The sequence below is a fragment of the Argiope bruennichi genome, chromosome 1 (assembly GCF_947563725.1).
Source record: "Argiope bruennichi chromosome 1, qqArgBrue1.1, whole genome shotgun sequence".
Taxonomy (NCBI): Eukaryota; Metazoa; Arthropoda; class Arachnida; order Araneae; family Araneidae; genus Argiope; species Argiope bruennichi.
The window spans coordinates 111754473-111768645 of record NC_079151.1 but is presented as its reverse complement, the minus strand read 5'-3'; the positions used below and the strand labels follow the sequence as shown (position 1 = coordinate 111768645).

General features: G+C 40.3%; 3 protein-coding genes across 3 annotated transcripts; all 3 read left to right on the top strand.

Moving 5' to 3' along the window:
* Nucleotides 1-570: 570 nt before the first annotated feature.
* LOC129974544 (uncharacterized) lies at nucleotides 571-1758 on the top strand. Its single transcript, XM_056087561.1, has one exon. The coding sequence runs from the start codon at nucleotides 571-573 to the stop codon at nucleotides 1756-1758; it is 1188 nt and encodes a 395-aa protein (XP_055943536.1).
* A 710-nt stretch (nucleotides 1759-2468) lies between these two features.
* On the top strand, nucleotides 2469-3539 carry LOC129974528 (uncharacterized). Its single transcript, XM_056087560.1, has one exon. The coding sequence runs from the start codon at nucleotides 2469-2471 to the stop codon at nucleotides 3537-3539; it is 1071 nt and encodes a 356-aa protein (XP_055943535.1).
* Nucleotides 3540-12877: 9338 nt separating this feature from the next.
* On the top strand, nucleotides 12878-13837 carry LOC129974497 (uncharacterized). Its single transcript, XM_056087558.1, has one exon. The coding sequence runs from the start codon at nucleotides 12878-12880 to the stop codon at nucleotides 13835-13837; it is 960 nt and encodes a 319-aa protein (XP_055943533.1).
* Nucleotides 13838-14173: the final 336 nt, after the last annotated feature.

Sequence of the window (14173 nt, the reverse complement as noted above, 5' to 3'; positions counted from 1 at the left end):
TTATACTTTCTGATATAAAAGCAGCCTTTCCAAACCCCCTCCCTCTTCCTGCAGTACCCCTCAGGGGCTCACCTACTATAGGTGAGTACGGGTGTCCCAATCCCGAGGTACCCAGGGATCTTTACTCCCTTTATGTTTACTCTCCACTGCGCCTTCTGCTGTCTTCTTTTTCTTCCTTCCCTCGACGGCAAGCGAGGGAGCTCTCCATGAGAAGCTGTCGCCGCTCTGTTTGCTTCTTGCTTCTTGCTTCTCATGGACAGCCAAAAACCCCACGTGTTGGCCGTGCGTGGCGTCCCATTAGACGGGTGGTACATTCCGGTCTCCAATGTATCAATCGGCCGGTATCCCAGGCATTTAACTGGGCTGCTCAAGGGGATCAAGCGAAGGGGTCACTCCTTGGGCTTGGCGTTAAGGGTGGTCACTGTCCCCGGGGGTGACTCCTAGCGTATAGGTTTCGATCAGCACCATGGTAAGCGCCGAGGCTGGGGTGAGCCAGAGCCGGTGGCTGCCATCCCTTGTTGGGCTCCGTGGTGGGCGGTGCCGTCGAGCCCGAACCTTAATCCATATCATATGGGCTCTTCTTCTAACGTCGTTGTAGCATCATCTAATTCTCGTTTCATGATCATTAGTACTCAAAATACATTTCATAGAGTTTCTCCTTTCCTTGTAAACAAATTAATACAATCAACAATTGGTGAAGTACAAAACATTAAAAAACTACGTTCTGGTGACCTTTTGTTGCAGACTTCCGAGAAACAAGCTCTTCTTATTAGTAAACTCACCAAATTAGGAGATTTTCCTGTCCAAACAGCCTTACATAAAACTTTAAACTTTTCACGTGGTGTCATTTCCGAGCCGGATCTCATCGACTTATCTGATGGAGATCTTGTAACAGAATTTTCAGACCAGCAAGTATGCGCCGCGCGTCGTATCAACATTCGGCGTGACGGTCAACTTATACCAACAAAACACATCGTATTAACTTTTCAAACTCCAGTTCTTCCTAAGTCAATCAAAGCAGGGTACCAAATTTGTAGAGTTCGACCATATATACCTAACCCTCTTAGGTGTTTTAAATGCCAAAGGTACGGCCATTCCCAGCAAGCATGTCGTAGCAAAATGATCATGTGTGCAAAATGTGCTGAACCTGGACATGAGATAAATAATTGCCATTCAGACACCATGAAGTGCGTTAATTGCTCTGGGTCTCATACTTCTTTCTCCAAGTCTTGCCCTAAATGGACTCTAGAGAAGGAAGTTATATCCACAAAAATACGGAAAAATATATCCTTCGCAGAAGCAAGAAAATTAATAAATGATAGAACTCCAAAAGTTGGTGCATCTTACTCTGGTATACTAAAAGCAACACTAACATGTAGTAGTGCTCAAACCGATTCTCGTATAACTCAATTACCACCCACTAGTTCAGTTTCAAATCAAACTACAAAATTGCCAGCAGTCTCCTCTGTTCCTTCGATGTCATCCAATTATCCTGTAAATGATAAAATTGCCAAACGTAATTGCAGTAATAAAACAAAAATCTCCACGATATCATCTCTTAAAGCGTTTAAAGTAAATGCAAAACAAAGAACAAAAAAGAAAGCATTATTGAATCGACCCCTTGTGGCAGAAGATTTCTTAAAAACTTACACGTCGTCTTCTGAGTTCTCCGATATGGAATTAGACCGGTCTACTACCTCTAAAAATCAATCAGGTGGGGAAAAAAAGAAAAAACCTCCAGATAAATCCCAATCTTGATGGCCCCTCAGGGGCTCACCTACTATAGGTGAGTACGGGTGTCCCAATCCCGAGGTACCCAGGGATCTTTACTCCCTTTCAGTTCGCTCTCCTCTACGCCTTCTGCTTTTTGCTGTATTTTTTCTTTCCCTCGACGGCAGGCGAGGGAGCTCTCCATGAGAAGCTGTCGCCGCTCTGTTTGCTTCTAGCTTCTCATGGACAGCCAAAACCCCACGTGTTGGCCGTGCGTGGCGACCCATTTGAAAGACGGGTGGTGTACTGTGGTCCCCTGTGCATCAATCGGCTGGTAGTTAGTCACCTGAGTGTCTAGTCTGCTAGGGATCAAGCGAAGGGGTTACTCCTTGGGCTTGGCGTTAAGGGTGGTCACTGTCCCCGGGGGTAACTCCCAGCGTATAGGTTCCGGCTAGCACCAAGGTAAGTGCCGAGGCTGGGAATGGCCAGAGCCGGTGGCTGCCTTCCCTTGTTGGGCTCCGTGGTGGGCGGTGCCGTCGGGCCCGAATCACTCTCAATATCGCATGGCTCCTCCCAAGAAGGGTCCCTTTAGTGGGCGTCACAAAGTACCTATTTCTTTCAACAATAATGAACATTTTGATGCTTTTTTCGTAATAAATAGAATTTCTGAAAATAAAGAAACTTTTGAAACAGTCTCCCCTTTCCTTGTACAAAAGGCAATAAATGCTACAGTCGGCGAAGTTGCATCTATTCGAAAAATGAGATCTGGCGACTTGCTTGTGGAGGTTTCTTCTCGTAAGCAAGCACAACAGATACAAAAACTAAAATCCTTGGCAACAATAAGAGTTTCTGTAACCCCTCACCAATCACTTAATAGCTCCAAAGGCGTCATCACCTGCGGCGAAATACTAAATCTTCCCGTAGAGTTAATTGTCTCCGAAATGAAATCTCAAGGTGTTTCACATGTGCGTCGAATTTCCATACGACGTGATGGACAAATACTTGAGACGAAACATCACGTATTAACTTTTAAAACTTCTAAATTACCGGAGTACGTCTATGCAGGCTATATAAAGTTACCGGTTAGGCCATATATCCCTAATCCACTAAGGTGTTTCCAGTGCCAACGCTTTGGCCACTCCAAAATGAATTGCCGCGGGTCTCTCACTTGTGCCCGCTGCGCACAAAAAGGGCATGACAGCCAACAGTGTACCGCAGAAGAAAAGTGCGTAAACTGTGGTGGCGATCATCCCTCATATTCTCGATCTTGTCCTCGCTGGGCACTGGAAAAGCAGGTTACGACAATAAAATTCAAAGAGGATTTATCTTATCCTGAAGCCAGACGCAGGGTTAAGGCACAGACCCCAATCCCTGGTGTCAGTTATGCTTCAGCAGTTAAGAAAACTTTCTGTCAGAATTGCTCTTGTGAAAACTGCTTAAAATATGCCAGGAAAACAACAGATAATGAAAAAACCTCAGATTCCGATGCTGAACATACTCTGAAAACTAACACTGATACTCAAAAAACTGTTAGAAGAAAATCAAAATCACAGAACTCTCTGACATTAAACTTAGCAAAACGTGGCCTAACGCAAAAAGATTTGCGAAAGAAACTGAAAAATTCTGCATCGAAAAATTCCGTCGCATTGGGGTTAGCGACGCAAGGTGTTGTCCATAAGGACTTACAGTCCATCTTTGGTGACACGCTTAATAGCCCCGATATTAAACTGCATCCGTCTGAGGATGAATATGAACTTGGTATGAGTTGCGATGATCATGCAACTCCAACAACTGCTTCTTCTCTCTCTCCTTCCAAATCACTCTCTTAATGGGTACCTTCCTTTCTTGGAATTGTCGCGGCATTCGGCCCAAACTTCATGACATCAAGTCTATTATTAACAGATTTCATCCTGTTTGTTTTGGTTTTCAAGAGACTTTCTTGAAGCCAAATATATCAATCAAATTACGCGGTTACAATTGTATTCGGAAAGATGCAGACAATGGAGCTCATAGTTCTGGAGGGGTCTGCATCTTCACTTCCAATTTATATCCGAGCACTCCTCTCACCCTACACACCTCTCTACAGGCTGTGGCTGTACAAGTTCATATAAAAACTTTGGTCACTGTCTGCTGTATTTACTTACCGCCTCATGATGTCATTCGTCAACAAGATCTTGACCAGTTAGTGGACCAGCTTCCTTCGCCTTTTATCCTGCTTGGCGATTTCAATGGCCATAGTACGTTGTGGGGTTCAAATAGTACAAATTCTCGTGGGCAGCAAATAGAACAGTTCATTTCTAATAACTGTCTATGTTTGCTCAACAATGATGAAAAGACGTACTTTCACGAGCCTACACGTACCTTCCACAGTCTTGATTTGGCCATATGTTCTCCCGAACTTCTGCCGTTGCTAACTTTTGCTGTTAGCAACGATTTATATAATAGCGATCACTATCCTATTATCGTTTCCCATGCTGATGGAAGCGGTGCGACTTATTGTCCTCCGCGTTTCTTATTCCAGCGGGCAGATTGGACTACTTTCTCTCAACTGGCAGATATCACAGAGACAATGGTAAATACATCAGACATCTCGGAAGCAGTTCAAAATGTCGTTGACAGTATAATATGTGCCGCAACTTCCACTATTCCAAAGAGTTCACCACGTCTAAGAAAATTTCGCAGACCGTGGTGGAATGAAGCCTGTACCAACAGTCACAAGCAGCAGAAAAAGTTTTGGAACACCTTTCGAAGGTACCCTACAACAGAGAATCTTATAGCTTTTAAAAAAGCCAAAGCACTAGCTCGCCGCATACGACGTCGTAGTCAGAGGGAATCCTGGATTCAATTCATATCCTCTATCACATCCTCAACATCCAGCAAAGTTCTATGGAAAAAGGTAAAGGCTGCTAATGGAATATATCATGAATCCTCCATTCCTGTTTTAAATAGAGGGAATGTGAAGTATTCTGCCCCATTAGACGTTGCCAACATTCTCGGTCAAACATTTGCACAGGTTTCCGCTACTGATTCTTATAACCCTGACTTTCTTACAATTAAGAATCGTGCGGAACGGTTGCCTTTGCGCTTTAACGAACGAAATACCTTTCCATACAATTGCGAGTTTAGAATGTTTGAGCTAGAAACAGCATTATCTCATGCCCATGATTCCTGTCCCGGGCCTGATGGGATTACATACAATATGCTCCGCCATTTGAATACCACTTCCCTTTCCAATCTGTTAATGCTTTTCAACAGAATATGGACTGAGCAGAAGTACCCTTCACAATGGCGAGAAGCGATTGTGATCCCCATTATAAAACCTGCCAAGGAATCTTCTAATCCTCTGAACTACCGACCAATTGCTTTAACAAGCTGTCTTTGCAAGACTTTTGAGAGAATGGTCAATGCTCGGCTCATATACGAATTGGAGAAACAAGGATGCATCTCTCCGTTGCAGAGTGGTTTCCGTCGAGGTCGGTCTACTTTTGACAACCTCGTATTACTGGAAACTGAAATTCGCAACGCATTTGTAAGGAGGAACCACCTTGTCTCCATATTTTTCGATATTGAGAAGGCGTATGACCGTACATGGCGCTACGGCATACTCTCTACGCTTTTTAACTTTGGTTTTAGGGGAAACCTGCCCATATTCTTATTGAACTTTTTATCACATCGGACTTTCAAAGTTCGTGTTGGGAACTTTTATTCTAATAGTTTTATTCAGGCTGAGGGAGTTCCGCAGGGAAGTGTCCTCAGTGTCACCCTTTTTATTATTCATCTGAGCCAGATTTTAACTCATTTGCCTTCATTTGTACAAGCAAGTCTTTATGTGGATGATCTTCAGATCTCATGCCAAGGAAGCAGTATGAACCTTATTGAGAGACAATTGCAGAATGCTGTGAATAAATTAGTAGCTTGGTGCAAAAACAACGGACACAATATCTCACCGGAGAAGAGCCGTTGTGTGCACTTTTGCCGAAAGAGAAACATTCACTTGGATCCAAATATTAACATTGGTAATATATCGATTCCTGTCGTAAATGAAATACGGTTTTTGGGAATAATCTTCGATCGCAAGTTGACTTTCCTTCCGCACATCTTGCACCTGCGGAAGAAGTGTGAGAAATCCTTAAATGTTCTGAAGGTACTCTGCAGAACATCTTGGGGTGCCGATCGAACCTCCCTACTCCGCATTTATGAAGCAGTAATTCTATCCCGAATCGATTATGGCTGTATGGTGTATGGTTCTGCCAGCGCTTCCATCTTGCGGCGATTGGATACTGTTCACCACTCTGCCTTACGAATTTGTTCCGGTGCATTTCGGACCTCTCCCGTTGAGAGCCTGCATGTTATCTGTCACCAAATGCCCCTAAATTTAAGGCGTAACAAATTGTCCGCTTCGTATTACTTCCGAATCATGTCAGTGTCAAAGCACCCTTTACGTCAAATTAAATTTCCGCCTGTTCTTCGCAGATTGTATAATGCCCGTCCATTTCATATCCTTCCATTCAATGAGAGAATTAAAAATATCCTTCATGACTCGGGCCTTGAAAATATTACTATTAAATCCGCTGATCTGTTTTGTTTTCCACCTTGGGATATACCACAATTTTCTTTTCTAAACCCCTTCTCAGGATTTGAAAAATCCTCAACTGCACCGATTATTTTTCAACAGATGTTTCTATATCATCGCTATCGGTTTTCTTCCTTTACACCAATTTTCACGGATGGCTCGAAATCAGATGGTCATGTTGGCTGTGGAATCATACTACCATCTGATACACTGAGCCACCGTTTACACAATTGCTGCTCAGTTTTTACTGCTGAGTTGGTGGCCATTTTCTGCGCTCTTCAGAAAATCTCCCCTTCTACTCAGCGTAAATTTATTATTTACACTGATAGCATGACTGCTTTGGAGACACTAACTCACTATCACAATCGGATGCACCCGATTGCTGTTAGAATTTTATTTATCTTGCGCCTGTTACAAAATGAAGGCTTTCAAATTATTTTCTGTTGGGTGCCGAGTCATGTTGGCATTGCTGGAAACGAAATGGCGGATTTAACGGCAAAATCAGCAGCGAATGCTTTGTCTCAGGGACTTCCTTATTGCGATATTAAGAAGTCCTTGGCTAAACACATTTTTTCTTCTTGGCAATTGACGTGGGATCAGCGAACCGAAAATAAATTACATTCCATTAAACCAACTATTGGATTGTGGTCTGTTCTCCCTATACGTGAGGTTGACGTCAAAATGACTCGCCTGCGTATAGGACATACTCGCTTCACACACAAACATCTTCTTTTCGGTGAAGCGGCACCAAAGTGCCCCACATGCCGTGTGGATTTTACTATTAAACATATTTTAATTGAATGTACTGATTTTAACTTCCAACGTATTCGCTTTTTTCATTTAACTTCGTTGAACTTGCAGGACCTGGTGGGTGAAAATCCCCACCCAAATATTTTTAAATTTTTAAAAGCTGTAAGATTTTATACTTGTATTTAGTATGTACAATATCTGTCGTATCACTGTGATCAATAGAATCCAGACATTAATTCCTTCCTTGATTAGTCTATCATTTTTTTAACTAAATTTGCTATTTAAATCTACTTTTTACCTCACTTTTATATTTTACCATTGGATTGGCGCAGCATGGCCAAATATGGCTCTTGCGCCAATAAACAGCACAAACCAAACCAAACCCAATCTTGATGGCCAAATTTATTTCCTGGAACTGCCGTGGTTTCCGTAATAAAACAACTCATATTAAAGATTTAATTAGTGAAACCCATCCGATTTGTATAGCTCTACAAGAAACGTATTTGAAACCGTCAGACACTATGAAAATCAGACGTTATAGCTTTATACGAAAGGATAATGAATCCGATCGAGCTACTGGAGGTGTTGCTCTCCTTGTATCCCATAATACACCCTCGTCTATCATTCCATTACATACAAATTTGCAAGCTGTTGCTGTCCGAGTCTTGAACCCCTCTTTGACGACAATATGTTGTCTTTACTTGCCACCTAGTATTTCGGTAGAATTAAGAGATCTTAATGCCTTAGTGGATGAATTACCATCTCCTTTCATCTTAGTTGGTGATTTAAATGGTCATAGCCCTCTCTGGGGAAGTGAAGATGTTAATCCTCGTGGGCGGCTGATTGAAGAATTTATTAATAACCATTCACTATGCCTGCTCAATAATGGAGAAGAAACATATTTTCATCATAGGAGCAAAACCTTTCATTCACTAGATCTCGCTATATGCTCACCTTCTCTAGCTCCGTACTTTAATTTTAGAGTGGGAACTGACTTGCTCGATAGCGACCATTTCCCCATCTTTTTAGAGCATTTAACTGGAAGTGGTGTAAATACTCCACGTCTACCACGATATATTTTTCAAAAAGCTGACTGGATAGACTTTACCTCAAGGGCACAGATAACACATAATATGGTAGAGAATGATGATTTAAATAGCGTTGTAAACCTAATAACTGATACTATTATAAAAGCTGCAGATGCTACAATCCCAAAATCGAGATCAGGAAAAATCAAATATAAAAAACCATGGTGGAACCAAGATTGTACAAAGGCCCAAAAAGATCTTCAGAAGGCCTGGAACACCTTTAGGCGGCGACCAACAACGAATCATTTGATTCTTTTTCAAAAGGCCAAATCAATAGCACGACGAGTTAAGCGACGAAGTCAGAGGACTTATTGGATTAAATTTGTATCGAGCATAAATTCTGATGCAACTTCCAAATATATGTGGACCAGCATTCGAAAAGTATGCGGAATATATCCTGATCGTTCCATCTCTTGCCTGAAGAAGAATGGGGAAATTATTTCCAGTGTTCAGGAAATGGCTGATGCTCTTGCAGAAGCTTTTGCCTCTGTATGTTCAGCGAGTAATTACACGGAACCTTTCCTCACGCACAAAAAATACCAAGAAAACATCAAACTACGCTTTAAAACAAAAAAGCATTTATCTTACAATGCTGATTTTACCATCTCGGAGTTGCGCAGAGCATTATCTGTCACAAAACAGACAGCACCGGGGCCGGATGGAATTACTTATTCAATGCTGCAGCATTTATCTGACAGATCCCTCCAAAATCTTCTGTTCATGTATAACAGAATTTGGAAAGAGCATGTGTTTCCTGATAAATGGAAATTTGCAATAATAATCCCTGTACCAAAGCCAGGAAAAGATCCACAAGAGCCATCTAACTATAGACCAATAGCCCTGACCAGTTGCTTATGTAAGGTTTTTGAAAAAATGGTAAACGCACGCCTCGTTCACATACTGGAGGAAAATGAATTTATTTCCCCTTTTCAAAGCGGTTTTCGGAAGAATCGTTCAACAATTGATAATCTTTTGGCCTTGGAAACGGATATTCGAACGGCCTTTATAAAAAGGAATCATTTGGTATCGGTATTTTTTGATATAAATAAAGCATATGATCGAGCATGGAGATACGGGATCATGAAAAATATTTACGACCTTAAGTTTAGAGGGCATTTACCTCTTTTTATTCAAAATTTTTTACACCAGAGATATTTTAAAGTGCGGCTTGGGAATACTTATTCCAATGTTTTTTGCCAGGAAGAAGGTGTCCCACAAGGCTGTATTTTAAGTGTGACACTCTTTATTTTAGCTCTTAATCCTATTTTATCTGTTATACCAGCAACTGTCAACAAGACACTATATGTAGATGATATGCAAATTTCTTGTTATGCCCGCGACATGCGATACATTGAGAGGCAGCTTCAGACAGCGATAAATAACATTGTAGAGTGGTCAAATAAACACGGTTTCACGTTCTCTCCTCAGAAAACAGTTGCTATGCACTTCTGCAAACGTCCCCTTCATCCAGAGCCAGAATTGTTCTTGAGAGGTAATTTAATTTCCATTCAGGATCAGCACAAATTTTTAGGTATTATTTTTGATAAAAGATTGACTTTCCTTCCGCACATTACATATTTGCGGAGTAAATGCCTGAAGTCATTAAACATTCTGAGGGTTTTATCCAATACTTCTTGGGGTGCTGATCGGACGTGCCTACTAAGAGTTTACCGAGGTATCATTCGATCAACAATTGATTACGGATGTGTTATTTATGGCTCTGCTAGGCAATCTTACCTTAAACGTTTGAACGTTGTTCACCATCAAGCTCTCCGATTGTGCATTGGAGCATTTAGGACATCACCAGTAGCTAGTTTGTATGCTGAAGCGTTTGAGCCTCCTTTGTCAAATAGGAGAATGAAGCTATCATTGTTTTATTTCTATCGTATTTTATCCAATAAACGCCATCCTTTTCATGAGAAAATCCGGAATGACGTTAACGATCGCTTGTTTAATTCGCGCAAATCCTACATACCTCATTTGGGATTGCGTGTACAAAGAATATTGCCAAATGATTTTAGCGATATACAAATATATGAGGAGGATAGTCCAAATACAGCTCCATGGATGGAGGACAAATTACACTTTGAAGACCCTTTTAAACAATTTAGAAAATCAGACACTGATAGCTCGGTTTTTATTGCACTTTTTAAACATCATCGTGAATTTTATTGTTCTTATGAACCCATCTTTACGGATGGTTCTAAATCATCTGATCATGTGGGTTGCGCATTTGTTCATGGACATCGAATTATAAGTTATAAACTTCATCCTTTTTCTACTGTTTTTACCTCGGAATTAACCGCTATTTACTTAGCCCTCAAATATATTGATGAACAACATATCCATAAGTCTGTTATTTACACGGATTCTCTGAGTGTTCTGCAGGCTCTAAACTCTTCATCTCTTGGTCATCCACTTCTACAGGAAGTGAAGAAGATATACCGACTTCTATGTTTAAAAAATATTAGAGTTTTGCTTTCCTGGATCCCTTCACACATGGGCATTTCTGGAAATGAAATCGCAGACACAGCAGCTAAGTCGGCGAGCGTAATCTTGCCCCAACGTCTTTCTTATAAAGATATGCGTACAGCGATTATTCGTTGGTGCTATCGCCAGTGGCAAAATGAATGGGACATGGAAACTAACAGCAAGCTTCATTTTATTAAACCACAATTGGCCAACTGGTCTTCAAAACTAAGCAGGCGCTATGATGTAATTTTATCCCGACTACGCATTGGTCACACTCGCTTGACACATAGATTTTTACTTTTTGCCGAGCCACCACCAGTATGTTTTAATTGTGGAGATATTTTAACAATTCGTCACATTTTAATAGAATGCGCAAGTTTTACTGATCTTCGTTGCAAGCATTTTAAGTCCAACAATTTTACCTTAGATTCTTTATTGGGTGAGACGCATCATCCAAACATTTTTTCGTACATTAAAGATGTTGATATCATCCATGAAATTTAACATATAGTTTTAATACCTTCTTACCTTAACTTTTGACTAGTTTGAACACTGTCAGTTACACTTTTTGTAACGATAAACTACTTTTTATCTTGCTGTGAAAATTTTAAACTGTTTCGGCGCAGCATATTCTATATTAGGATCTTGCGCCAGAAATCCAAATCCAAATCCAAATCTTCCTGCAGTAATGTATTGACATTGAAAAAGGCACTGAATATTAATAATGTTCAGAATCTTATTTTCGATATCCCGTACATGAGACTTTCGTGCTTCTTAGTGTACTAAAGAAAACAGCATATGCCATTTTTACCCACCGATTTGACATAGAGATATAATTTTAGTAACATAATTGCATAATAGATTCCATTTACTTAAACCATTTCGATTTTCTTTTATCGTGCTTGCACGAATGTAAAAGTACCGACCTACATATGTTCAACCCATTATTAAATTGCATTCAACGTAGATCTAAACATTTGATTATCAATTATGTACTAAATTTTACTCATCTAGCTACTTATTGTCTGCACATGCAATCGGAGAGACAAACTTCCTACTAATTTTTACATTATTTATTTATTATTATAATTTCCTTTTGCATTTTTTTTTCTAAACATTACATTATATTTGTAAATCCTTTTTCAAAGTCTATATGGCTAATTTCATCTGTCTAGCTGAGAGTGATAAAGTTATGTTTTTTTTCCAAATATACGCAATTCCATTAATGTGTTTGTTGGATTCAGAAGGACCTGAAATGTAGATATTTGCCAAACTGTCTAAATAGAATTCTTTGATGGTTAGAATTATTCTGAATTTATTATTTACAATAATATATTTTTACAATTTCTTCAAAATTTTGAGGTAGAAATCATTGAATATTAGAATACTTGTACACATGGTAGAGGAGGAAGGAGATATATTGAAATGCATACGAAAATATTAAGGATTATAAATGAAACGCTAATGCACACAGGATTGTTTTAGAAAATTGACATTAACTGCTAATAGATAATTCCCTTCAGGCATCATAACTCATTGATCTAACTACGAAAGTGACCCCTCAGGGGCTCACCTACTATAGGTGAGTACGGGTGTCCCAATCCCGAGGTACCCAGGGATCTTTACTCATTTTATGTTTACACTCCCCTACGCCTATTGCTTTCTGCTTGATCCTTCCATCCCTCGACGGCAAGCGAGGGGGCTCTCCATGAGAAGCTGTCGCCGCTCTGTTTGCTTCTTGCTTCTCATGGACAGTCAAAGTCCCACGTGTTGGCCGTGCGTGGCAACCCATTTGAAAGACGGGTGGTGTACTGTGGTCCCCTGTGCATCAATCGGCTGGTAGATAGTCACCTGAGTGGCTAGTCTGCTAGGGATCAAGCGAAGGGGTTACTCCTTGGGCTTGGCGTTAAGGGTGGTCACTGTCCCCGGGGGTAACTCCGAGCGTATAGGTTCCGGCTAGCACCAAGGTAAGCGCCGAGGCTGGGAAGGGACAGAGCCGGTGGCTGCCTTCCCTTGTTGGGCTCCGTGGTGGGCGGTGCCGTCGGGCCCGAAACCTTCTCTATGTCGCATGGCTTCTACTATTTCTAACCATTGTAATGCTTTTTCTAAATTTTCTATTATAAGTGCTGAGAAAAGTTCATTGAAATTTGTTTCACCAATTGTTATTCACAAATGTATAACTAGTCTCATTGGAGAAGTTAGTAATATAAAAAAATTATTTAATGGTAACCTTCTTATAGAAGTGAAAAATAAACAGCAATCAGTAAACATTGAAAAGCTAAAAATGATAGGGGAAACCCAAGTCACTGTTGCAGCCCATCGATCTTTAAATCATTCTAGAGGCGTTATATCGGAACGAGAATTCCAGACAGACCTTGAGGAAGACATCCTAAATTGCCTCAAAGAACAAAATGTAATAGCTGTTCGTAGAATCACGATTAAAAAAAACAATCAAATCCAGCCTACAAAGCACCTTATCTTAACATTCAACACTCCTGTTTTACCAAAATCTGTGAAAATAGCCTATATAAACTGTTCTGTTAAACCATACATACCGAATCCCATCCGATGTTTCAAATGTCAGAAATTTGGACACACTATAACTGCATGCAGGGGAGACAAAGAAATTTGTGCTCGATGCTCCCTTCCTGATCATAATAGTAACAATTGCACTTCGACAACACCAAAATGTTTCAATTGTAGCGGTGACCATCCGGCATACTTCCGATCATGCCCACGTTACAAAGAAGAAAAAGAAATTCAAACAGTTAAAATCACAAAAAACATACCTTTTCCAGAAGCTCGAAAAATAGTAACAGACAGAACACCTAAACCAGGTCTCTCGTATTCTGCTGCATTAAACTCAACAACTGAACGAAATTCGCAGCCAATACCTAAACCGACTGTTAATAATCCTGTAACACCTTCAAATACCAACCCAGATACTGTAACAATAAAAAGAAGTGATTGGCTCGCACTTCTTGAGATAAAAAGATCATATGAAGAAAATTCCTCCCAGCCTCCTAAAAACGTTAAGCGAAAAAAGATTTTGAATAAAGTGAAAGCTCGTCAACATCTTGAAAAAGAAAATAAAAAACATCAAATCGAGGAAAAGGAAGAACAACTGACAATTCATCCATCAGACGATTCTATAAGTAGCATGGATGAGGACAAAGTTAATTCTGATTCTACTCACATGACATCCGAACATTTTAAATCAAAATTTTTTAAAAAACCCAAATAATGGCTATTCATTTAATCTCTTGGAACTGTAATGGATGCCGCACCCATTCTGATGACATCAAATCTATTTTGAATAAATATCAACCAGTTTGCTTAGGGATCCAAGAAACACACCTCAACTCTATGACTGACGTGAGAATAAAAAATTATAAAATAAATAGAAAAGATTATTTACAAAATACTCGTGCTTCTGGAGGTGTCGCCACTTTCATACCCAGCTGTTTTCCATCCAAGAATATCGATATTACCTCTCCACTGCAGGCTGTAGCTGTACAAATTCAGATCAAATCTGTAATTGCCGTCTGTTTTGTGTACCTTCCACCTAATGACACTATTC